General features: G+C 47.8%; 2 protein-coding genes across 6 annotated transcripts in view; one reads left to right on the top strand and one right to left on the bottom strand.

Annotated features, from left to right (window-relative positions):
- The window catches only part of BCAR3 (BCAR3 adaptor protein, NSP family member), a 203,324-nt gene that overhangs the window by 19,299 nt on the left and 158,412 nt on the right, over nucleotides 1-25,613 (bottom strand). For 4 of the 5 annotated variants that reach the window (XM_082476960.1, XM_082476959.1, XM_082476962.1 and 1 more), the window contains 4 exons: nucleotides 9,869-9,997; nucleotides 6,981-7,423; nucleotides 3,687-3,790; nucleotides 1,904-2,556 (listed from right to left, as the gene is read on the bottom strand). In XM_082476960.1, the coding sequence (XP_082333086.1) occupies nucleotides 1,904-2,556; nucleotides 3,687-3,790; nucleotides 6,981-7,423; nucleotides 9,869-9,997 (1,329 nt within the window). Of the gene's footprint in view, nucleotides 1-1,903; nucleotides 2,557-3,686; nucleotides 3,791-4,609; nucleotides 4,819-6,980; nucleotides 7,424-9,868; nucleotides 9,998-25,613 lie in introns of those variants that run through there. The other variant, XM_082476963.1, reaches the window with a different exon arrangement.
- LOC309668399 (uncharacterized protein) lies at nucleotides 10,007-18,153 on the top strand. Its single transcript, XM_082478154.1, has 2 exons — nucleotides 10,007-10,745; nucleotides 11,638-18,153. The coding sequence occupies exon 2, from the start codon at nucleotides 14,206-14,208 to the stop codon at nucleotides 15,154-15,156; it is 951 nt and encodes a 316-aa protein (XP_082334280.1). The 5' UTR covers nucleotides 10,007-10,745; nucleotides 11,638-14,205; the 3' UTR covers nucleotides 15,157-18,153.

Raw genomic sequence — 25,613 nt, 5'->3', positions numbered from 1 at the left:
TGGAGGGAGGAAGGAAGACTTAACAGCCCTGCCCTTGGGGGCTGGGAGCGGGGGTCAGTCAGGGGGCTCCTGCTCAGGCCTCTGCCTCGCTGTCTGGGGGCTCTGTCCAGCCCCTCTTCCAGGGGTGCCTGAAGGCAGATGGGGGAGTGGGACCCTCACCAGGAGGACAAAATGCAAACAGAGAAACAGAACAAGAAGGAGGGCAGGCTGCACATTCCTTCAGTTGAGAACAGACTTCCAAGGCAGTGGGAAGGTTCCAGACTCTCCTGCAAAGAGTGGTCAGGTGTCTCACCTCCTCCTAGACTACCACCAAGCCCCGCCTGAGGCCACAAGGGGGAAGGATTCATTTCCTCCTGGAAATTAGGCTGTTCTGTAAACCCAGACCCATGGTCCCACAAGGAGCTTCCTCCATGGAGAACCCAGACAGGTTCACGCCAGGCTCCTGGCCTATTGGTGTGGTTCTGCTCTCAGATCCAGGGCCCAGGATGAGAGCTACTTACTAGAACAGGAGACCTAAATCCTCTTCCTGCCCAAACAGGTTTAGCTCACATTAAAGTGAGGTAAGGTCTTAACAAGGCAAATTATCTGACCGCTTGGGGCACTGTCCAAGGACACCCAGCCAACCACGCAAACAGCCCTTGTTCTTCCAACACAGCCCCTTTCCTGGCAGCCCCCCAGACTGTTCACCCCAGAGCAGCCAGCACCTGCTTAATGTTCCTCATTAAGGAACATTGGGAGGCCCCCTGCGCCCCTGTGAGCTTCAATCAACTGAGGAACTCACTGGGGGAGTACTCCGAGATTAGATTTCCTGCCATGATTCATGACCCAGGAAATTTATTTAGGAAAACCCAATTCCTCAATAAGCCCTGATCTTTGAAGCTAATTGACTCCACTGAGCTACAAATGAAAAAGGACTTTAAATCTCTCTAAGTCCTTATCTGTTGCTCAAATGAAGGGATCTGTCTCCTTATACTGAGGCATGGGCTAAGCACACCCCAGCCTTAAGCACCTGCTTTCTAGAAATTTCTCTCTGAAGGATGAGGTTGTCTTGGGGCCAGCTATGAACAAAAGCCACCCATATCTAAAAGAAATGCTTCCTATCAAAAATGATGATGATGTAAACACAGATTTATGTAGTCACATGGAAAGATAGTCATGACATGTTGTTCGATGGAAGACAAAAAGGGTTTGGAATGGTATGTATAGACCTGTGCCATTTCTGTGGTAAATAAATAGATATGCATGCAATTATTATTTACATGTATCTATTTGCGGAATAAATGTTAACAATAGTGATCACCAAGAAGCTGGATTTTGTGTGATTTTTATTTTTTCTTTTCTCTTAATCTGTATTGTATAATTTTTCTAAAATTGTGTCTTATAATTGTATTTTATAATTTTTCTAAATTGAGCAAGTAACTTTAAAAATGTTTATCCTAAAGACCATTTTCGTAACAATAAAACAAATATATAATGTACATATGTAGCATGTACAATGAAAATAAAAACAACCAAGGCTCTGCTACTCCAGAAACTACATTTTCATCTACAATCTACTCTTCTTTGGACTTGACTTCACCAGTTGTGATGGCGTTGAGGCTGGGGGAGAACTTGAAAATCCATACCAGCTGGGAGAAGGACACAGCAGGGGTGGGAGAGGGAAGGCACGGCCCTGGGTAGCAGCCTGCATCCCTCTGTCTCAGGTGAATTGTACAAGCTTCCTGCCTGGGCAAGGGTTGTCCTGGCCTGTGGTCCCCACCCCTTAAATAAATCCCCACACCCAGGTTATCATCTGAGTTTTCCTGTGAGCAAAGCAGTCACAAGGTAAGGCAGAATGAGGCCCAGACAGATCCTCCTTCCAAACATTCGGAAGTCCAACCAAACCCACCCTCCGGGCACCTACCTTGCAGTCCATGTTCAGCATGTGCTGGGCGATGACCTTGGGGTCGTTGTTGGTGAACAGTTCTTTTGCACGCTTCAGCATCGCAGTTTCCAGGGGCTTGTTCTCAGGAGGAAGGAGCTTCGACTCAAGGTCGTTGGGCTTGAAGGAGGAGGCAGTCTCCAGGAGGGGTGTCACGAATGTACCCTCGTCCTCCTGCCCCTTGTCCCTCTGGGTCGGCAGCGGCTCCCAAGGCTTTGCCCCGTCATTGTCATCAAGGATCAAGTAGCTGGTGTCAGAGTTCCGGGCAGCCGGCCCGCCGTTCTGTTTGGCGGTCAGCAGGTCCACGTAGCTGTCCTGGGCACAGAAGGGCGGTCGTGCTGCCCCGTCGCAGCCTGCGGCCAAGGCTGGGTTCAGTTCGCAGTAGTTGGCCTCTGAGTTGAGCCAGGTGGATGGAGACCGGGGAGCCTTGAGCATGGGCGCTTTGCAGGGCTTGGGGGGAGGTTTGGGGCATAGCTGGCTGTCTGAGCCCCTCAGTGCCCCCCCTGCCCTAGGGTCCGAGGAGACCCTCCGAACCACCGCTGGGCTCAGGGTGGGCTCGCTGCCTGTCCTGAAAACCGGTGAGTTTGGGCAGGGTCTTGTGCCTACACCTGGGGACTGAGGAGGCAGCTTACCACCTGTGGAGGATAAGAGAGGGTCAGAAAAAGCTCAGCTGTGCGAGGAACATGAAACAGACAAAACTAGAGTGACAGCTCCTGGCCCTCAATTCAGGCCCTAGGATTTCGATTTTCGCCCGCAAAAGAAAGTCAGTATGACCACCGCAGGCCCGATCTAGAGCAGTCTAGAGCAGTCTAGAAGCAGTCTAGAGCATGTCAAGGGCTAAGATGGCCCCACCCCACTTCTGGGGGAATTCTAAATCCCAGCGACTACCGACAGCTGGGCAGCAATGTCATTTTTATGGTCACAGAAGGTTAGTACAGTCAGAACAGGGAACTACATTGAGCTTGGAGGGCAGTGAGTAATCTAACCTTGCCCTAAGAAACACAAGTCTTTAGCATAAAGACTTTAGCATAAAGGGGGGGCCCTGAGTCACTCTCAAAGCCAGGGTGGATCCCAGCCAGCTTTAAGGAAGAGATAGAGACACACGGGGAAGGGAGAAAAAGACACTGAGATAACCCACATCCAAGCGGTTTACAAAGGGGCAGCAGGAAAATCACCTTGTGGTTCCCCAAGGAAGGTCAGTTATAAAAAAAACGAAAAACAATCCCGTCGCCTATTAACATAATTGCTTACTTGATTTCCCCACATTCCATACCATCTCACTCTTCTGGTTGTGGCAGGAGAATGGAGAGGAAGAGAGGTCTCTACCGGGAGCCCCAGGACTGACCCACTCACCGTCTGCCCAGGGAGGAGACTAAGGGGGAGGTGCATTCATTATGAAGACCACCAGTTAGCAACTGGGCTTAGAATCAGGAAACCTGGGTTCAAATGCTGGCTTCACCATTTACTAGACAGATGAACCCAGGCAGGTCACTTAATATCTGTGCCTCAGTTTCCTCAGCCGCAAAGGCGATAACCATGCCCACCTTGAAGGCTTGTTATGAGGCGTAAAAGCTAGCACCCATAAAGCGTCCAGCTCACTGATTTGCATCTGGATATAGTTCTACAAACCCCTCATCCTATAGCCTGCAGACATGGAGTCTTCTGTCATTCCCAAATTAGGTGACCAGATGGAGCAGGCGAAACAGCCTAAAGGAAATCGGGGGAATGCTGTCACCCTCCTCCTCCCAAATTCCCAAAGACCTACCAATTGGCAGGTAACTTTCCGACTGGTGGGCTTTGAGGGACAAGGCTCTTCTGTCCTGCATGTGATCCAGGCAGGCTGGCTGGCTACCACTCTTCTCTCTATTTCTGAAGCAAAAGACAAGTGGGGCAGAAACATGTCATTAAATCGTAAAACCTTTAGGCAACGTCATGGAAAGTTTTTAAAAAAAAAAAGATTGCTCAGAATGAGATGCTCCCGCACAGCCTAAGAGTAAAGGAATGTCTGGTGGAGGGTGGAAATTACCGATGGGGGCGATTAGTACATGACTGTGCCGTGGGCTGTGCCCCGCGTCCCCAGGACCAATCCAGTTAGGTCCTAGGCTGCCTCCTCTGAGCCCTTCCATCCTGTTGAGCAGATCAGGGTAAAGGTTTCAAGATACTCTCAGGAAAATCTGATGAACTGGAATGTGTACTTTTAACGGCGCCTAAAATTACTTACAGACCCAGAAGGAAAGACTTGTGTAACTAACATGCATTCTCCACCAGGCCTCACAGTGCCACGGTCAGGAAGGAAGCTGTGGGGCAGTTTCCATTTCAGTGCAAATCTCAGCGTCCCCCAGATAACCTGCAGGGTTGCCCGAGGAGCGTCGAGGAGGATCCCACAGCCAGCCTCCTCGGGCCGAGTCGGGAAAAGGGACTTGGTGGCGTCACCAAGCAGCAGCTGCGAGGCACGGAGCACAGCCGCACAGGGAAAGGTGAAACGAAACGACAAGATCAGCTAGCATTCCTCTGTCCCTTGCCAATTCAGATTGGGAATTTCTCTAATTAGCACCAAAGGACAGAATTTCTCTTTTGCTGAAACAGAAAGCACTGCACCAGCCAAGTCGTAATGAACTTTAATCGGCCTCCCCCTCTCCAACGCCCCCGACAAGCTTATGTTACAGACATCGTCAAGTTCTCTCCTACCTTTGCAAGCACCAAAGAAATAAAACAAACCAACTCCCCCCCCCCCCAAACTTCCAGCAACAGAGAAATTCCAGCAACGCCTCAGAGATAAAGCAGGGCAGAGGGCAAATTCCAAAAGGCAATAGCTTCAGCGAGGCGATAGTTAAGCAGTGATCACCGCCAGCGGTCGGACTCCAGGGCCCCATCACCGGCCCGGAATGCAACCTGGCAGAGCGCACGCCTATGCCGGCGGGCAGCCAACCAGCAGGCCTGACGTCAGGGAAGGTGTGGAGCCGCTGGCGCGGAGGGGCAGGGCTTCGGGGCATCTTCCGTGCTGAGCCCACGCCACTCCTACGATTAGGCATCTCTGGGCCTGCAACCTGTGCCAAGGGGTGACAAGGCTTAGGGAGCTCTGCTCTCGAAGGGCAATCCGAAGAGTGGCTCTGTTAGGTTTGTATCGTCGACTTAGTGACTTTCTCAGCCTTTCTTTTGTTTATCTTTAAAAAAAAAAAAAATCCTCATTTTAAACCCAGGCTGCTGAGGGCTGACCAGGCGGCCTTGCTCCCCAGCACTGTTCCTGGCAGGGGTCCTGTGGGTCGTCCTGGCTCTGTTCACGACACTGCCTGCCTGCTCACCAGTTCAGCAGCCAACCCCCGCCCCCGCAAAAGAAACAGAAGAGAGGCCCCCTTTTAATATTTTAAGGGATCTCACGTCCGATCTTATTTCCATGAAAAGGAGAATTTCTAAATGTCAGCTCTTGCCTCCCTCCCTGCAACTGCCCTGAGTCCTGCATTCTACTGCTCTCCAGAAAACAATAATTATTAGGATTATGAACACTCACCTAGCACTTTCTATGTGCCGGCGCTGTTCGAAGCACTTCACAGATCTTAAACCATTTAACCCTCAAAAGCCCCATCTTTCCAAGAAACTGAGGCCCAGAGCAGGTAAGTAGCTTGTCCAGGGTCGAGCAGATCGGGGGTGGACCAGCATTTGAGGGCAGGCGGCAGGGTCCACCGCCAGACGCTGACTAACATCTCCCAGAGCTTCCTAGTAGCACACAGCCGTCATTCGTATTACTCACAGAGTCCTGTATTTTGCTTCTGAATTTTTGCAGTCTAGAGATTACAGTTTATGACATTTCCTCCTGGCCCAGAAAGAAAACCAGTGAGTGGAATAAAATATGTTGTGCAAGCTTGGACGCCAGGGAGCTGGAGAAGGGGAGCCGTGTAACTGAGGGGCTGGGACCCTACCCTGCCTGCCTCTTGCCTGCTTTCCTTTCCTGGCGGTTAGATAATAGGCACAAGGCCTCCTCTCTCCATGAGAGACAGGTGCTGTGTTAACACAGGGCCCGCCACTCACAGTTGACAGCGGGGCGCCTCAGCTCAACCTCCACTTCTCTGAACTCTTCTCCCCGAGATCCCCCGAGGGTCAGACTGCAGCCCCCAGGCTCTTGACGTCTCCTGTCTTAGGACTCTGGTCTTTTCTGACCTAGTCAACCACCCTCTCCCTTTGGACCAAGCCCTCAGCTAAGCCTTCAGGCCTAACTTCCCTCCTGAACCCCAGAAGTGTTGCTGGACACTGGCGCTCAGCAAGCCCACAGTCGCGTCTCAGATGGAACAGCTGGTTTCTCCTCCGAAGTCCTCGCCCTCCGGTCCCTCCCGCGGTGTCTGACTTGCCCTCCTCCATCGTCCCCTCATGCAGAAGAGTCTCGGGAAGGCTGGGTCTGAGTCTCCTGACCCTCGCCCTACTCCAGCCGCACAGCCTGACCCTCCACGGCTCACTAGCTGCTATTCCAGCTCCTCCCCTTCCTCACTCCTCTTACACAGCGCTGTCCTGTCCAATTCTTAGGACATCCCGTTCCCCACATTGAGTCTCTGAGGCTCCTCCAATCCCCTAGCCTGGCATTAAGGCCTCCCCGATCTGGTGGGGGTCAGTCACCTCCCTAAACCTCCCCCTGCCAGCCCCCTGCACGGACCCTGTGTTCCAGCTCCACCAGTGTCCTCACTCCAAGCAACGCTCGCCCCTTTTCTACCTCTACTCTTACGCTCATGCTGAGCCCCCTCCCTCCCTGGGAATACCCTTCCCTTTGCAGCATCTGTCCACGTTTTCCCTAGCCTTCAGCCTAGCCGGAACCCTTACCGCCTTCGCTGGGAGGTCTCTCCCAGTCAGCCGTCCCCTTCCTCAGCAACTGCATCAGTTATTTTTGGCACTAACTCAATTGGGAACTAATCACGCACTGCCTCGTGACAGTTATTCCAGTGACACTTGACATTCTTCTTAACGTCGTTCATGGTTCTTCTGCTCCTGGGGGAGCACGCCTGCCTAGCTAAGCCTGCTCCTGGCCAGAGGGTCCCCCACGCTCCCAACACTGACCAAGGACGCCCTGACCCACCTGAGGAGGTTGCCCCTGGGCAGGCTCTGCTCTCGGGCCTGGGGGCCGCCCATGGTGAGGCTCAGCCTCTTGGCCACGTCCGGCCTTCCCTCGACGAGGCTGCCCTCCTGCGCCCGGCTGGGGGAGGTGCCGTAGTGCTCCTCCAGGCACCGCAGGGGCACCGTCCTGTTGATGGGCTGGAAGATGATGGCTCCGCTCTGCTGGGAGATGGGCCGCCGGTTGCCCACATAACAGCGCACCAGGCCGGGGATGGAGTCGAAGCTCTCCGTCTCAAACTGGTACTGCACTCGGCTGTAGGCCTCACTGAGCCGCAGGACCGTCCGGCGGATCTTGAAGTGCTGAGGGAGGTTCTTCCACTGACAAGTCAGGACAAAGTTTCCGGGGCTGGACAGGGAATCACGAACCAGGAAGTCACCGTCCCGCTGCACGAGGTTTTCTGACACCTTTGGGACAAAACAGTGAGTGAGGGGTAGGCAAGGCAAGCTTAGCTGCGCTGCGCCCCACTTCCTTGGGCCAACAGAGGACGATGCTATTATGTCTCTTCTTCCTCAGTCGGCTCTTTATTTTGTCAAATGCCAAATTCTTAGAAGACCCACTCATTCATTTAAGAGCTATTTGCTGATCACCTACTATGTGCCAAGTACTACTGTAGGCACTGCGTTTACAGCAGTGAATGAAGCCGACGAGAGTCCCCGCTGTCTCAGAGCTTCTGTTTTTAGTGGACAGCTTCTATTTTAGTGAGGACAAACAAGCAACAGGTACGGTATGTCAGATGTTGTAAAGTTAAGGAAGAAGTAAATTGGGATGTGGGCTGTCCTCTTAAATACTGTGGTTAGGAGTGTATCAGGAAAAGATGATATTTATGCAGACCTGAAGGATATGAAGTGATGGAAAATAAATAAGAAAATTTGTGTCTGGTGGGTCTGATTCTCCCCCTTCCCCCAACAATTGGAGGAGGGTGTTTGTTGTCATCTACGAGTCACCCTCAGAGCCCTCTCCTAAGACACCCCTCTCCAGGCCTGGTCGATGGGGAGGAGGGTCCACATGCAGGTGGAGTCCAGGCACTGTGGAATCGACCCTTGAGTGTGGTTCTGGGCACACCGATTACTCGGGAGGGCATGGAACAAAGTGGGCTGGGTCTCTCATCTCAAAGAGTTATTGGGAAGATTACATACCTGCATACATACTATATGCACAGCACTAGTACAGTGCCTGGAACACAGTAGATGCTAAAAAAATCATTAGCTATAATGATGCTGGTGTTTATAACAAAAGGAAAATTTATACTGTGTTGTAGTATGGTTGTTCCTGTAGCTAATCTGCCTGGGTTTGCATTCTGGCTCGTCTGGGTGACAAGTTACATGGACAAGTTACACTCAGTTTACATCATCTGTAAAACGGGGATAATGTCACCTACAGAATAGCTATAAAGATTTAAAGGACTAAAGTGTTGGCTATAACTATCATTATTATTGTCACAGTCTTTAGTTATACAATCGGGAATGATGTATAGCTGACAATTTACACTCATGGCAAATGGGAAACAAATTTTATGCTCACGATAAGGAGAATGATGGTGGTGACAGACATCAGATTTATAAACTCTGATAAGTTTTCTAGGACACGCCAACATTTGATCCGCTAGCTTAGAATAGTATGCTACCATGGTTACCTTAAAATTGCATCTTAGCCTTAAAAATGTTTCCACACAGAAATTCCATTTCTTGGAATTGAGCCTGAGGAAATAATGATAGTCATGAACAGTAGTTATCTTCAAGGATGTTGGGGAGAGTGTCCAATACAGAATGGAGAAAGCAAACAGTGGACACAGACAGTGGAGACTGGTGTAGAAGAACATTTCAGAGCAGGAGAAAATTCCCAGGATATATCACTAAGGGAAGAAAGTGGGCTGCAAAGTTCTATGCAGCATGAGCTCATACTTGATTTGGAAAAGTCTGGCAGGATTTATATCGAAATGTTCATAGTGGTTATCTCCAGAAGGGAGAATTACAGGCAAGAGTTTAATTTTCTTCTTTTTACTCTATTTTCTACAATCGATTTTACACCAAAAGAAGAAAAAAAAAACAAAGCTAGAATCAGGATTATTTCTTTGATGATGCTGAGAAAGCTGCTATATTAAAAAAAAACCGGTCACGACATGATGCCCTTCCCTCACCCTCGGCCACCCCTTTCCTGTCACGTTGTCCTGCGTGACTGGTCAGATCAGGTTACAATAAAAACCCAAGGGAAACTCTATGCCTCAATTCTGCACTTATTCTATTTTTCAATTTCTATACTATTAAATACAGAAACATCATTCACGGCTATGACCCAAAGGACAATCACACAAAGTACATTCTGGCCATGAGTCTGTGGTCGCTGGTATAATTCCTCTTCTTTCCCACCCCCGGGCCAGGGGCCGGGGACGGGAGGGATGGAGAGTGAATAAGTGCCGGCCCCACTAGGGCATAGGCGGCCTTGTTGCTCTGGGTCACCCGCCCTGATGATACCCTCTCTTCACCTGAAATTAAACCACTGCCTTGAGAAGGAAGCAGGCTCCACAGGGTATGAGGCTGCAGGCAGCCGGCCAAGAGTTCAATTAGCTGAACCACAGCCCAGCCTCATATTCCCTTAGGTACCACCCTGCGCTGCTGCCTCCTGCCTGCGCCTTGTTTACAGAACCACAGAACACCTGCTCTCCCTTCATCCACTCACCAGCGGCCACAGGGAAACGTACTTTGGATTCCTGACCTTAGCTCTTCCCAAGGTCTCCTTAGAGACGGGCCTACGTTAAGTCGCCACAGGCCACCCTGTAGTAGTGCGCGCTGGCTGAACCGGGGCTCGCTCCTGGTGGCCTTGGGCGCGTGACCCTGCGCGGGGGCGGGTACCTGTCGGGGGATGCGGCCGTGGTACCAGGCGTGGCTGCGCAAGTCCTCGCTGCTCAGCAGCAGCTCCTCCTCCAGCTCCTTCTTCAGCCTCTCCGGGGTCCTGTCCATGACGTGCCTCTCCTTGGAGAACTGCAACACAGGGTCACCAGTGACCTTCCAGCCTGCTGGGGCCGGCGAGCCCAGGCCAGCCGGCTGGAGACGCCGGCCTTGCGGTCGGCTGCTTTGCTAATCAAACCAGTATATGCCCAAAGCCCCGGTCAGGTAGAGGAGGCTGGATAATGATTACAGTTAGCTGTGAACTTTCATTTCTCTGGCTGCAGAGAGCGTGTAGTAAAATTTTCACCTGCACTCGGGGACTATGATAGGAGAATCGGCCAAGCCGCTCCTTTTATCAGTCTACTCGGGTAGCAGCCGAAAACGTGGGGAGCAGGGCAGGGGGCGCCAGGGAGAGATGCGCCAGGCCACCCAGCGCGCTTCCTCATTCTCCTTCAGAGCTGTCCTAACACAGAGCTGGGAAGGACAGAGTCCCAGCCGGCCCGTGGTCCCAGGCCTGCAGGACAGTGCTGCCCAAAGCGCAGTCCCTGGGCTGTCGTGATGGCTCTGAATTCTTTGCTCCTGGCAAACTCCAGTTCAGGATCGAGTTTGCCTTTAGAAACGTTTAGAGCAATTGGACAGAGTAATGTCTCTTGAATCTACTAACAGAAGTCTGAGTTTGTATTTTGTATGTGATTTTAATTTCATTTTTCTGATATTTCATTTTTTATGACAGATTGGAAAAGGAAACTTAAATCAAAACAAAGAACTGGCTCTTCACCTCAAGTAGTTTGAGAATCACTGAATCTAGGTCACTGCACAGCGGCCGGGACAGGAGTTCTGGGTGGGCAGCACTTGTTCCGGGTTTAATTTAGAACCCACGCCCACTTACAACATGTGAACTGAACTTGGACACCTTCCTGGTTCCCGGCAAAACCAGGCTCAGGGACTGTGGCTGAAGGTCATATGAGCAGGAAAAGGCTGTGTCCTTGGTGTTTTCTCAACTTCCCCAGCTTGGCCTCAAAGGCCTGTAGGAATCACAAAACTATCCTCATCACACTGCCCTGCACCTTAGCAAGGAAAGAGCCCCCCAAACCTCCTCCACTCAAGAAGAAGAAGAAAAAGACCTGGGATTTTACAGCTGGATTCTCATCCTCAGCCCACGAGGGCACTGGCCACAGCATGACCCCCGGGCTGTTTTCAAGGTGGGGCTCTGGCTTACTAATGATTGACTTCTCCTCCCTCCTCCTCTTCCCCACCACTCTTCTCACAGAGTGTTTGACGGAGGAGCTGAATACCTATCAAAGAGATACTGATGTTGGCTGCCCACGGCGCCCGCAGGCATTAGCACTGATGTTTGACACTCTCGGCTTCGATCATTAATTATGTACAGGTACATCTGAAGACAGCTCGTTGGGAAGACTTGAGTACAGAATGTAGATTGTCAACCAGGCCGCATTTGCTATTCGTTTATTGTCTGTCTTGCCTCCTGCTAGATAATAAGCTTCACGAGATCAGAAGCCCATCTGCCTTCTTCCCTGCTGCCTTCGAGCAATGCCTGAACACAATGGTTACTCCGTACTCACTGAATGAACAAATAACCCAATGTCTATGACTTTTCTTAGTTATGGAGGCTCTCCTGTTTCCTCTCAAATTATTTGAAGCCCTGGTTTAACCGGGTGTGTTGCCACACAGCTAAAGGATGACTGACATTCCTCAGTCTTTCTCTCTTATAGGGAGATGTGGCCACATGGCTAAGTTTTGGCCAAGGAAGGGTAAACTGCCATGTTGGTGGGACTTCCAAGCTGAGATGTGATGGCTGGAGCTGCAAAACCATCCTGGATAATGAGGAAGAGGCCAAACCATAGGGATAGGGGAGCAGAAGGCCTGAACGAGCCCAGGTCCCTCACAACGGTGAGGCCAACACCCCAGCCCTGGAGTGCCGGCCTCCAGGTCTTCCATGTGATCTCCTAGCTTTTTTAAGCCTGTTATTTTGGGTGTTCCTGTCACTGGCAGCTGAGCTAAATCCTAACCGATTCTGTGACCCTGGCCTCTCTTTAGCCACCCTGACAGTCTGTACACCTAGCCTAAATCCCTTGTGCTGAGTCCTGGGTCCACTTCTTCTTGGTCTGAGCTCTGAAAATGCAGCAACCAGCAGGTCCTATCCTCTGTGTAACCCTCCACTGAAACTGTGTCCGCCCAGACCCCGAAAGCTATCCCCGTACTCTCCTCGCTCCCTGATAGCCAACACCCAGGCCACGTCCCATTCCCCCACCCCCGCTCTCTTTCTCAGCATCTCATAAACATCAAAGGTCTTTTGTAGCATTTTATATGGGGCAATCTTTTACTTCAGGTTTTGAGATAATATTGTTTTGCACTTGTTACCAAAAATAAAAAATCAGTTCTCGTTACTTCTGTCCTAACTCCTTAGAGGAAAGTCCACAATTACTGTTCTCTCCCCCTGCAGACTCGGGAGCTGGGGCACTCTAGGGAAGTACCTAGAGAAGAGAGAAAAGATACGTAACACTGACTCTCTCAAATAATCTGGGACAGAAGACCGGACTTCAGAAAATATGCCCTTAAGCTCTTGCATAATTTGTGAAAAGTTAGGAGGTTACACAGTTGTCCAGACTTGTATTTTAAACGGGGAAGAGGAGAAGGGAAAGGGAGGGAGATGAAGAGGGAGGGGGTGGAGGGGGAGTGGGTGGAAGGAAGGGAGGGAGCCAGAGCCAGAGAAAGCAAGAATTGCAAAGGGCTCTTCATTTCAAGCCAGTGAGGGCTGGTTCTACTGCATTAAAAGGAGCCAAGGGGGCCTCTGGGAGCTTCTGCATCTACAGATGATGTGGGCAATGTCTCCCAAACAACTGAAGAGGCAATTCAAAAGTCACCCACATACGGTCACTCTCATGATTAAAATAGTGGTTATTTGGGGGAGGAGGCCTTCTAGAACTTTCACTCATTGTTTTAATCACATATATTAACGCAACTTTTATTTTTCCCTGGTGCCTATTTTATGACATCTTGACCTTGCTGACTCTGATTTTGCCACTGTAGGTAGGTACTTTGATGGGCTGTCAACCCCGTGGTTGGCGAGGGGTGACCATATAAGAAAGTAGTTTACACTGAATGGAAGTGCAGTACTCACTGACCTTTGGACCTTATGTTCTTCAACTGCCAGAGAAAGCAAGAAAATAATTACAAATAATCGATCTCTCAAACAAATGCTATAAATGTTACCAATGACCACCTTATAGTAACACAACTTTTTCTTCAAGCTCAAATTCTCTAACTATTTGCCCCTAAATTTGAACTTCATTCCTGGAAGATAAGTCTGATTCTTTGTTTCTCGAGCCTCTTATCTTGAGGAGAGGAGGTGGCAGCGAGGGGAGGCCAGAGATGGAATAGGGTTTCACTGCACCAGCACGGGCCCTGGCCATCCTGAGCTCCACCACACACAGCAGCTGGGGCACAACCTCCGGAGGAAGGGAAGCTGCTAGGCTTTGGATCAAGAACATTCTGCCACGAGTCTTGCCAGGTTCATTCCAGGGACCAAATCCACCCGCAGCCACCATAAGAGAAAGATGCAGGCTGGACACGTATCTTCTACTCCAAGTCTTGCCTGAGTCTGATCCATCAGAGATTTGAGAGCAGTCCTTTTTTTTGGGGGGTGGGGAGGAGATGTAAGAAAATGTGCTATGTACGTAAATTAAGCAATAAGTATACCTTGAGCAGGAAAGAAAGGAAAGAAGAAAGGGAGGGAGGGATGGAGGCAGGGCTTAGTAACTACTGTGTCAGGGTTACCCACTCACATGGCTCCACCTCTAAAACTTCTTCCGGTCCCAGTCATTAGCTCTGGGGTCTGAGACGAGAGGTAGGTAAACGGATAACTACAGCAAACGGGATGGATGAGGCCCACAACTGTCCAACCGAATTGAAGTTTAGCCAGAAAATTCATAAATTACTATCATTGCTGCTTTTCATGGAAATCTGAGTCTAGCTACTACTACTTTCCTACTGCCAGCATTTTCATAACCCTGATGTCAACGGATGTTATAGCACAGTGTTTAAGAGCTCAGGCCAGCCTTCCCCCTCCATCCACAGGCCACTGTGCCACTCACCAGCTGTGTGGCTCTGGGCAAGTGACTTTACCTCTCTGTAGAGCTCCTGGTCTGCAAAATGGGGATAATAACATATGACGAGAGGTTAATAGGGATGAAATGGATCAATATCTGTAAAGCGCTTATAACATACCGTGGCACACAGACAGCACGAACTGTTAACTGTTTTTATAGGCCTATGTCAGAATGCTACTCACCTGGTTAAATAAAATGAACAGTTTACGTTTGAGGTGTTTAAGGTCTGATGCACAGGCATGGTGGGTGGGTCAGTATGTGGGAGGAAAGCAGTTAAGGAAAGCAGCCTGGTACTTGTTTAAGTGCCCACTGGCTACCTCAATCCTCCTCAGAAACCTCGCTGGCCACCTGCCCCAGGCCCTCTGGTCCGGTTACACGGCCAGGACCAGTCCTAGCTTGCTGAGGCCGCCTCCGAAAATCACTCTAATCTGGAATGAACATCTCTGGAGCCCCACACCGCAGGCAAGTCTGGTCTTGACAGGCTGGAATAGCCGGAGCCCAGGAGATGGTTGGAAAACACATTCTGGAGGCACAGAGCCAGCTCCACCGACGTGCTGGGAACCTCGATTAACAAGGAAACCCACATTTCAACAGTTCTCTGAGGAAGCAAAAGCTGTTCCAGCCCAGGGAGGAATGGAGCTCAGGGTCTCCTCTTGCAACGGCTGTGTGATGTGCGATCCTGCATTTCAAATCAGGCACAACAATGGGACCCAGAGTCTCAGGAGGTTTGTGTTCCTGAGTCCGGGGGATGAGGGACGTGTGCTCGCCACCATCGGGGGAAAGCCCCAGAGCCGCTGTGGGAGGCCGCTGAGAGGATTAGGAAAAGATGGCATCTGCATTATAACTAATATTTTATTCTCTCCCTGCCTGGAAGGAAAGCTTCCCAGTTCCCACAGAATTTTAAATTGTGCAAATCACCAGGAAAGACCACATCCCCAGGCTGGGAGCTGTGGATGGAAAGGAAAAGACTGCGGAGGCGCCATCTTGGGCCCAACAACAATGGTGACCAAGCAGTTTGCCAACCCTCAGGCTGCTGGCGGGCGACAACAGGCTGGGTCCCTACCCTCAGGAGGGCACATTCTCCTAGAAGCCCACACAGGGAATAGTTTAACACATCCCTGAGCTCTGGAGACAGAATGCTGGGATCTCATCCCTGCCCCTCCAGCTCCTTAGCCTGGGCAAGTTACGCCCCCTCTTTATCCTTTGGTTTTCCCGTGTCAAAAAGGCCCCATATGGGGTGGGGGGGGGGTAGGAAGGAGAAAACGGGGTATCAGGGTTGGCTCTTGAGGATAAAACTTGAGAACAGTAAGGGTGCTTTGGGCATTTGAGCTAAGAGCAGCTGGGCCTGGTCAGATAAAGGTGCTGTTTGGGGAGGAGAGGGCTAGAGCAGGCGGAGCCTCTCCCCCTAACACCCCAAGCACCCCTTTTCTCTCCCCAGGAGAGCTCCATCTTTTCTCTAAGTACGTGGTTCAAACTTACCTCCCTGGACATTGCTGGCTGACCTGGCTAAGTCCCTGACCCAAGCTGGCCTAACCAAAGTTCTTCCTGGGATCTTTCTAAGGGAACTGAGTGAAGGACACCCTACCTGCTTGTGAAAACGTCATGAGACTGGAAGAATGGAGGTTGCTTCACCTTATGTGGACCAGATTGGGCTGAGAGAATGAAATCATTGTGCAAAGGGAAGAGGAGCAGGAGATGGAAGGGTCCCAGTGGCACACACATCCCTAACCCCCGCTGATTATGTTAACTGGCAGACTCCCCTGATACCTCAGTTAGTTTGTGCTGGACTCCTGTCACTTGTGACCAGAGAAGTCCTGAGCCAGGAAGACAGGGATCAGACAGATCAGACAGAGGGGCACTGTAGCCTGAGAGGTGAGACCTTCACACTCCAGACGGTGAGGGCCATTGACACTTTCTGCCCGGGAAGGCAACAGGTACAAAAGAAAGATGCTTCTGGACGGATCAGTCTGGCTGCGGTGAGCAGAAGGGACTGGATGGGGCTGGGGTAGGCGGCACAAGGCCAGTTCAGAGTCCTTTGAAATGTGCTGATGATGCCCAAATCTCCCTCTCCAGCCGTTAGGGTTGCTGCTGTGGTAGGGATATTTACCAGAATCCACTTCAGAGCTCAGATGCCAATATGGATAAACGGAACTCACCTTTTCTGCAAAGCCTGCTCTTCTCCTCCTTTCCCAGTCATTGGCACCTCCACTGCCCTCATTACTCAAACTAGAACCCTCAGAATTGGCTTCCACTGATCAAGAAATTCCTGATTATACCTCTCACCAAGGCCCATTCTAATCCCCGTGGAGGTTATCATGTCCTGTTCTCCCTGAACTTTCACAATAGCCTCCTGACAATTTCCCTACCCCCATGTCTAGTGCTACAACCCACCACCTACAAAGCCACAGAGTATCATATCCTCAGAGACTTTAGTCAAGGGGTGCCCCAGCTAGGGCTGACGTGAGATCCAGAGTCTCTTCTAGCCCCTCCTCCCCCAAAATGGATTGGCTTATTATGTCTGGTTTTCACTCTCCCAGGGCTCAGACCTGGTCCATAAGGGACACAGATCCCCATCGCCCTCTCCTCCCAGATCCCTGAGCTTTGAACACGTTACATTCCTTGCAGCCCAGTGAGCTGATGCACCATTCTTGCTATATACTGACACCTCATACAGGGATCCAGGTCTGAATTTGCTAGGAGGCCCAGGTCACGAGAAGGCTGTGGATGCCTACGTGAGGCATCTTTGTGGGTCCCCAGAAATAAGTGGCAGAGGCTTGATGGATGGGGGAGATGGGCAAGGGTACTGCCATTATGCAGTGGGTCCATGAGTGGGGTCCATGAGTCAGCAGATTTGGGGCATTAAAGTTTTTTGGACTTTATTTAAAGGGTCCACATGTTCCAAAGGGCTCACAGTATCCTACACATAAAACCCAAAAGCAGGCAATGCCCTTCTCCATCTGGCCCTGAGCTCCCTTTCTGAGGCACACTGACACAGGGCCCTGGTCACAGGACCTTCCACGGCTTCATGAACACACAGTCCCTTACGTCCCTCCTCCATGCCTTCTCTCATGGTCCAGAGACAGTGACCCACCTGCAGGTGCCACTGTGCAGCCTGGCTGGAGCCCAGGCTGGGGGATGGGGAGAGGCCAGAGGGGAGTTGGATGAGGCAGGCAGGGCCTTGAAGGCCACACTGAGTTAGTTTGATTTTATCAAAGGGGGCAGGGAATCCACTAACACACCCTACACAGTGGAGGCAATGCAGTCTGCCAGGCATGAGCTCCTCGAGGGCAGAGGCCATGGCTTACTTGCTTTGGGCTCCCAGAGCCTGGTGGCTGGCACGCAGCTGGTGTCCAGTAAACACTGACTGACTGGAGCCAAGCTTTGCCATTTCACCCTCCGTGTGGCGGCTTCCTTGCCACGGGGTGGGGAGAAAAAGAAAGAGTTTGGAGGTTGGTCAAGAACAGGTGACAAAAAACAGAGTCATAGGTCAATGGAACAGAATAGAGAGCCCAGAAATGAACCTACACTTGTGTGGGCAATTAATCTATGACCAAGAAGCAAGACTATACAATGGAGGAAAGACAACGTCTTCAATAAATGGTGCTGGGAAAATTGGATAGCTACATGCAAAAGAATCAAACCGGACTACTTTCTCATGCCACATACAAAAATAAACTCAAATGGATTAAAGACTTACATGTGAGACCTGAAACCATAAAACTTCTAGAAGAAAACATAGGCAGTACATTCCTTGACATCGGTCTTCGTAATATATTTTTGGATATGTCTCCTCAGGCAAGGGAAACAAAAGCAAAAATAAACAAATGGGACTACATCAAACTACAAGGCTTTGCACAATGATGGAAACCATCAACAAAATGAAAAGGCTGCCTACTGAAGAGACGATATTTGCAAACGATATATCTGATAAGGGGTTAATATCCAAAATATACAGAGAATTCATACAACTCAAGAGCAAAAGACCAAACAACCTGATTTTTTAAAATGGGCAGAGGATCTAGATAAACATTTTTCCGAAGAAGATATACAGATGGCCAACAGGTACATGAAAAGATGCTCAACATCACAAATCAAAAGGGAAATGCAAATCAAAACCACAATGAGCAAAAAAAAAAAAGAAAAAAAACCACAATGAGCTGTCACCTCATACCTGTCAGAATGGCTATCATTAAAAAGACAACAAATAATAAGTGTTGGTGAGGATGTGAAGAAAAGGGAATTCTCACGCACTGTTGGTGGAAATGTAAATGAGTGCAGACGCTGTGGAAAACAGTATGGAGATTCCTCAAAAAATTTAAAATAGAACTACCATGTGATCTAGCAATTCCACTCCTGGGTATTTATCTGAAGAAAACAAAAACACTGATTAGAAAAAATATATGCACTACTATGTTCACAGCAGTATTATTTACAACAGTCAAGATATGGAAGCAACCTAAGTGCCCATCAATAGATGAATGGATAAAAAAGATCTGGCATATATACACAATGGAATATTACTCAGCCATAAAAAAGAATGAAATCTTGCCATTTGACACAACATGGATGGACCTAGAGGGGGTATCATGCTAAGTGAAATAAGTCAGACAGAAAAAGACAAATACAGTATGATTTCACTTATATGTAGAATCTAAAAAACAAAACAAGGAACAAACAACAAAACAGAAATGGACTCACAGATACAGAGAACAAACAGGTGGTTGCCAGAAGGGAGTGGGGCTGCGGGATGAGAGAAATAGGTGAGGAAGATTAAGAGGTACAAACTTCAGCTGCAAAATAAATGAGTCAGGGGATGAAATGTACAGTGTGGGGAATATAGTCAATAATTATGTAATATCTTTGTATGGTGACAGATGGTAACCAAACTTATGGTAATCATTATGAATGTATAGAAGTATCAAATCACTATGTTACATAACAGGAATTAACATAGTGTTGTAGGTCAACTATACTTCAAAAACAAACAAACTCATAGAAAAAGAGATCAGATTTGTGGTTACCAGAGGTGGGGGGTCGGTGGGAATTGGATGAAGGAGTCAAAAGGCACAAACTTCCAGTAATAAGCTAAATAAGTCCTAGGGATGTAACGTACAACATGATCAATATACTTAACTCTACTGCACGTTACATATGAAAGTTGTTAAGAGAGTAAATCCTAGAGTTCTCATCACAAGGAAAACAATATATTTTTTCTATTTCTCTAATTTTCTATCTACAGGAGAGGATGGATGTTCACTAAACTTACTGTGATCATTTCATGACGTATGTAAGTCAAATCGTTATGCTGTACACTTTAAATTTAACAGTTCTGTATGTCAGTTATACCTCAATACAACAGGAAGGAAAAAAAAAAAGAACAGGTGACCCTGACCACCTTTCCAGACTTCTCTTAACTTGTGTCTGTCTGCACCTGGGAGTAATAGTGCCCACTTCACAGGACTACCTGACCTGATGCACCTGGAATTAAAAAAAAAAGGAACTGGCACAGTGCCTGGCACACGGTAGGTGCTCATGTGGGACAACGTAGAATTTGAACCCTCTGAAGATGCTTCTTAGCTAAAAAATAGAAAGTTACTTCACTAAAGAGTTTTTTTTTAAAAACGAATTATACAACCCATCAGAAGGTTTCAGAGATATTTGGTCTTTGAGAATTTATCAATAGTTCTGATGGAGTAAAAAAGCTAGAAGTTGGAACTACCAATTTCTACTTAGGCGTAGGTATGTTTATTCTGTTTATTTCAGTTCCAAGTCAGCAGTTGCGGGGGTCTTGAGTAGCACTAAATGGTTCCTTCTGTGCAGGGTGACGCTGAGCACCTGTAAGAAGGCACTTTCCCTCGGCGGCATGCTTCTCAGTACTAACATGCACACGCGGTTACTCCAGCTGGCCACACGTCCACAGCACACAGGACAGAGTGGCAGCATGAGAGTGTAAGAAAGTTGTGTGTTTTGCACGAGGGCTGAGACGTCCTGGTACAGAGATGATGTGTCCTTCAGGGCCTTGGAGGCTTAGTCATCAATATGTTTTTTTGTTGAATTTTTAAGGTTGGGATGATTTTCTAGTCATTCATTCTATGACCAAGGTTGGGAATTAACTTGCTTGAAATAAAAAAAGGAGGATGGGAATGTGTGCATGAAAAGAGGAAGGGAGAGGGTGGGGAGCGGAGAGAGTGAAGAGGGAGGGAGGGTGGGAGGGAGCAAGCTTCTGGGCTATTCTGTCCTAGTTCAGAGTGTCGGGCCACAACACCCAGAAAGCTATCAGGCTCTCAAACAAAAGCTTCTCTCTTCTGTCCTGAACCGCTTTACTCAACGGAGGGAGAGGTCCACAAAAGTCCAGGCCACTCATCGGGTTGTACTAAACAACTCCACAGGTCATGTTTTTCCATAAATCTCATCCAGAAATTATGATCACAAACAAAATTGTAAGTCCGACTGCATGTAAAATTGGTCTAATGTCTCAGCAAAGATCATGTCCTCTGATGAGCCGATGGGAAACCCCTCTGAGTCCGCTGTGAACTGTCCCCAGGTGGCCAGGGCAATGCCAGAGTGCAGAAAGACCCTCATCTCAGATCCACTGAACTCCAGCAAGACATGCGATGATGTGACAGCTGTGCCATCTCGAACCCTAACAAATGCTGTAAACACATGAAGAAGTGGAGCTCCTCCACCCTGGAAAAAGCACACTTCTGATCACCATTACAGGAGTATTCTGCAGCCTCACCAAGCCTCTTTAGCATCTAGGGTTGCCTTACAAGAAAACCGCCTAAAAATGAGATTCTTTGGAGATTTGAGACCCTTTGAAACACTGCCTTGTGCAGAATTTTAAGCAGTGAACCAGTTTATGACCAAATTCCAAAGTATATCAAGGGCTTTCAGAGATCCAAGTGGTATTTTTACCGTTGAAAACCTGCATAAATTGATCACGAAGCCACAGAATGAATAAATCCCAATTACTTCTGACACTCTTAACCCTGACCACAGGCTGAAAAACAAAAATCCACTTCTCCACCAGTTTCAGGCCCAACAATTTCTAGTACAAACCTTCAACTGTTTTAATCTGAGGTAGAATAGAATGAAAGGGGATGGCATTTGTGGCAATCCTAAGGCCTTGAAATGAAACTATTTGTATACGGGTTCTGCGTCACCTTTGACTGACACTCGCTGGCTTTATGGCTTGCCTAAAAATATTTTATTACAATCCAAAGATAAGTGAAGAAAGCCTTGAATTTACTAATCCAACTTTTCCCACTGGGGTGCTAGGCTAGACAAATATAGTTTCTCATGCTAATACCTGTGATTAAAGTCAAAGTCTTTACCTAAGTAAAGAATTAATTTTGTAACTAGAAGTCCAAAGAGAAAAAATGTCAAATTCAAATTTTATATCTCATATTTGGTAGACAAAAGCAAATGGTGGCATGGGCAGTTGGGCATTTCAGCCCGGCCCAGCGCAGTGGGTGGCCACACAGTGGCCTGGCCATTGGCTCCGGGATGTATACAACATAGGGACATTATATCTAAGGAGGCGCCCTTCGTAAACAGCCATTGAAAATTTGTGTACAACAGCTGCCTGGCAGATGGCAATAGAGTGTCTTGAGGAAAGGGTGCCTAATTCTAATTCACACAAGGTCCTCTGTGGGCTAGCAGGGAAAGGCCCTGAGCTGTCCCCGAGGCTCTCTGCCTGTTAGGTGTTGGGCTCTTGACAAATGGGGACCTCTGCTCTCACTTGGGCCCCTTGCCTCTGAGCCTGCTCCTTTCAATCCTGAGATTAAAGCTCAGTGACGCAGTCTTTGGAGGCAGCTTCCTAACCTACACAATACTTCACCCTGTTGGCCAAAGTTCTGCAGAAACAATCAGGTAGTTAGTTTTTTTTTTTTTTAATTAAGTTTTTGGCTGTGTCCGGTCTCAGTTGCGGCACGCAGGATCTTTCGCTGTGGCTCGCGGGCTCCAGAGCACGCAGGCTCAGTGGTTACGGTGCCCGGACTTAGCTGCCCCGCGGCGTGTGGGTTCTTAAGTTCCCCGACCAGGGATCGAACCCATGTCCCCTGCATTGGAAGGCAGATGCTTAACCACTGGACCACGAGGGAAGTCCCAGGTAGTCAGTTTTAAATCAAGAGCTTGATAGTCACGGGAACACTGTGCCTTTGATTAAACTCAAGGACTTACCAAGTGCCTGCCGTGCCGCTCGGCCTCCTAGGCTAGACCTGAGGGGAGATGCAGACATGAGTAAGAAACGCTCCATGGCCTGACGTGGGCTACAGAGCCTCTTTGAGGAGACAAGACATCTGAAGGGAATGTACAGTAATAAATCACAAGTTGTTTTGCTGAAGTTCTCAGTGTTTGTCTTATTTGAGGTCAGTGAGGGCCTTTGGCTCCTTCTGAGAAAGGACTCAGTAGCAAAGAGATTTCATAAAATCTCAATAAGTTTTAGCATTCTGAAATACTTCAAGTAATTTCATGCTAATGTTTAAGTTCCTTGAAGATATAAATTTCTCTTTTCAAAATCCTAGAAAGAATCTCATCTTCAGCAAAGATTCTGCAGATGGGTTTTGATGCCATTTTACCATTTTATAATTAAAACTGAGTAATTTACCACACTTTACATCAGATTCTCACTCCAGTGCCATTAAAAACTGATTTGCAATTTGCTGTTAAATTAAGATGCTTCATTTTTTTACTTTGTGTGATTTTCCTTTTCACAGACAAATGATGATACAGGAGCCGTCAGACACTAGCACAGATAGGAAAATACCATAAAACCCCCCAGAGAGCCCAAGTCCAAGAGATTTCATTTTATTCATTATCAAACCTTATCAAATGCTTATCAAAAGAGGCTCAGAAACCATGAATAAGAAACATGAAGAGGATATCTGTGGAACTCCGTGCTTATCAAGGTTCTGTGAAATTCGCATTAAAATTCTGCTTTCCATATGTGTAAATGAAAAAAGACTAATTTTAATTTGTGCAGACTGGAGCCTTAAAGCAGCGTACTCTCTAAGCAGGCAGAAGTAACTTAATCCTCCATTCCAAACTAATTACATTAGAATCATTCTGATTGGGACCCACGGCTCCCTTTGATGTTAAACTCCTGTTGCCTTTCATCCACCATCATTCTCTGGGCAAGATCTTCCCCACACCCTCCCATCCTGCTAGATCATGAAGCTACTGCTTTTGAAGTTCAATTTTATTTTGATGAAACACCAAGGGACTGAAAATTATTTTTCACTGAAGGAGACTGATTTCGGTCTGAAAACCGCAGGAAGAATTCTAAGTGTGACAGAATGTAGCACATCCAACACCAAGAATAGCGTTTTTCCTTCACAAAGGTTACTCACACGTGAAAGAACTTGCTGAATGCACTCATTACACCATAAGCGCTCCTCCCCTCCCCCCTCCCCTGGCCCCAGTGGGTTTGTCCATCATGTTTCTTACCCTTTTGACAAAGCATTACCCAGGGGCTCACTCAGTGCTCAACTCCAAGGGGGTCTCACCTTTCTCTGGTAATAGATAACTGAAACACGATAAGATTTTCAACAAGCCATTTGTTAACATCCTGCCCTGCTGAAAGCTATGGCAGGTACCCTCCCCTGTAGATCAAATGTAGGTGATGATTTCCTGGAGCAGACATCCAAATCACCCCCATGAGGCAGCCCTGTATTCTGATTCTTCCCAGTGAGAAGTTGGATGTGCCACACTTACGATGAAGGCTGAAGGTCACTGGTTGCACTTAATCCTTTATTGGTTCAGTGAAATGAAGGGCTTCAAATAAAAGCCAAGTACCAGTTCGACGGATGAAAACCTCCTCTAAACTGCTTTGCTCCCTTTAACCGTGTCCTCAAGTGACTTCCGATAATACCTCTCTCTCTCACACACACAAGCTAAATAAGACAACACAAGTGAAATATTAATCGCTCCGTCTGGCAGTGAGATTCCATTCAGTAAGAGTAGTGTTTTGTTAACATCTACGGCGAATGAAAAAACAGAGACTGCCCTGGCTAAGGCAGACCCAGGATAAGGGTTTGAAGACCAGCTGACCAAAGTTCAGAACACAAAGAGAGCCAAACCAGAGATCTTTACCATTGGTAATTCAAGCTTGTTAATTCAACACCTTAATTCAAATTATGAGTGATTTCGAACACAGCTGTTCACCAAAATGGATGCCTTATTTGCTCTTCAGTAAGAATATCAGAAAATAAAAATCAACTTAATTCAAATACTACCCTTTCCAAAAACCAAAAAACCAAAAAAACCACCCAAAACCCAAATTCTATCCTTTCCTTAATTCACCTCAAATGCATGAGGCATTACTGAATAAACAAAATGCATTGTGATTGAAAGACACTAGGAGATGTAATTGGAAGGAAAAACGAGATATGCCAAACACGTGGAGGAAAATCCAAAGATTCAGAAAGCCTTTCAGTGTGTGGGTGGAATAAATGACTTTCCAAATTCTCTCTTTGCAAAATAGTACATGACTAACAACTGTCTCAGAAAGTGCATTATATATCAGAGCTAAGTACGGAGTAGATTTTCAGTAAAACTAAATGACTCATCACAAAATGGGTTTTGGCCAAGCATCGACTTCACTGCTTCCAATATACACCTCACACACATGCCACTTTAAAGGTATATATTTCTCCCAGAGGAGTTCAAAGTTCTTGACACTCACATAACTCATCTAACAAGTTTTTTTTAAAAACACACTAACACCATGCGAGATGTCATGGACAGGATCAGGGAAACAGCAGCTGGACTTAGAGGGACAAGATACCTAATACAACACAACTCAGATCTCATGAATCATATGATGTCTCTGGAATTAAATAAGTAGCAAGAATATTTATATCTCACAAGAGAAAACATGACCAAGGCCCTGAATTTTCGTGACTTGCTCAGACTTATGCAGTAAAGGATTGCCTGAAAACTAGAAGCCAAGTCTCCCAAAGTATATAAAGAACCAGACATGTTTACAGGAAAGACCTGGGGAACATGAGGGCTGTGTTGACATATATGAAGGTTTGGGATGTTCTCGTCCCAAGATGGCAGGTCACATATTCTTGGTTCAACTCCCTAGAGAAATGAATCCAGACTCCCTCCTGTCTTATTCCTAGGTGTCTACTCATACCAACTAATTTGGCCTCAAATAGACATGGTCATAATATGGAGGGGAAAGACATGTATCTGAAGGGTTATTATACCCATTTAACTGAAGAATAAGGTGGATATTGCAAGGCACAGATTTTGACTCAATACTAGGAGGAACTTTCTAGCAATTTAGAGTTTTCAAACGTGGGAATGTATTGCCTTTAGGGTACAGTACACCTCCCATCTCTAGAAATGTCAAAAAGAAGGGTAATGAAATGACCTCCTATGAAGATTTAGGGCCAGGTGACCAGTTAGGAAGTTACTTTAGAATTTTAAGCAGTAATAGATAATGAGGCCTGAAGTAGTACAGCACTGGTGGGAGGAACAGGAGGAAGGGGTGGATGAGAGAAGAGTTTAGGAGTAAAATCATGAAGACCTATAATTGATTAGACATGGAAGATGAATAGGGGGAAAAGACA

Source organism: Balaenoptera physalus (genome assembly GCF_965194825.1).
Source record: "Balaenoptera physalus genome assembly, chromosome: 1".
NCBI classification, from domain to species: Eukaryota; Metazoa; Chordata; class Mammalia; order Artiodactyla; family Balaenopteridae; genus Balaenoptera; species Balaenoptera physalus.
The sequence above is the reverse complement of the archived record's forward strand: the minus strand, read 5'-3'. Positions and strand labels throughout refer to the sequence as shown.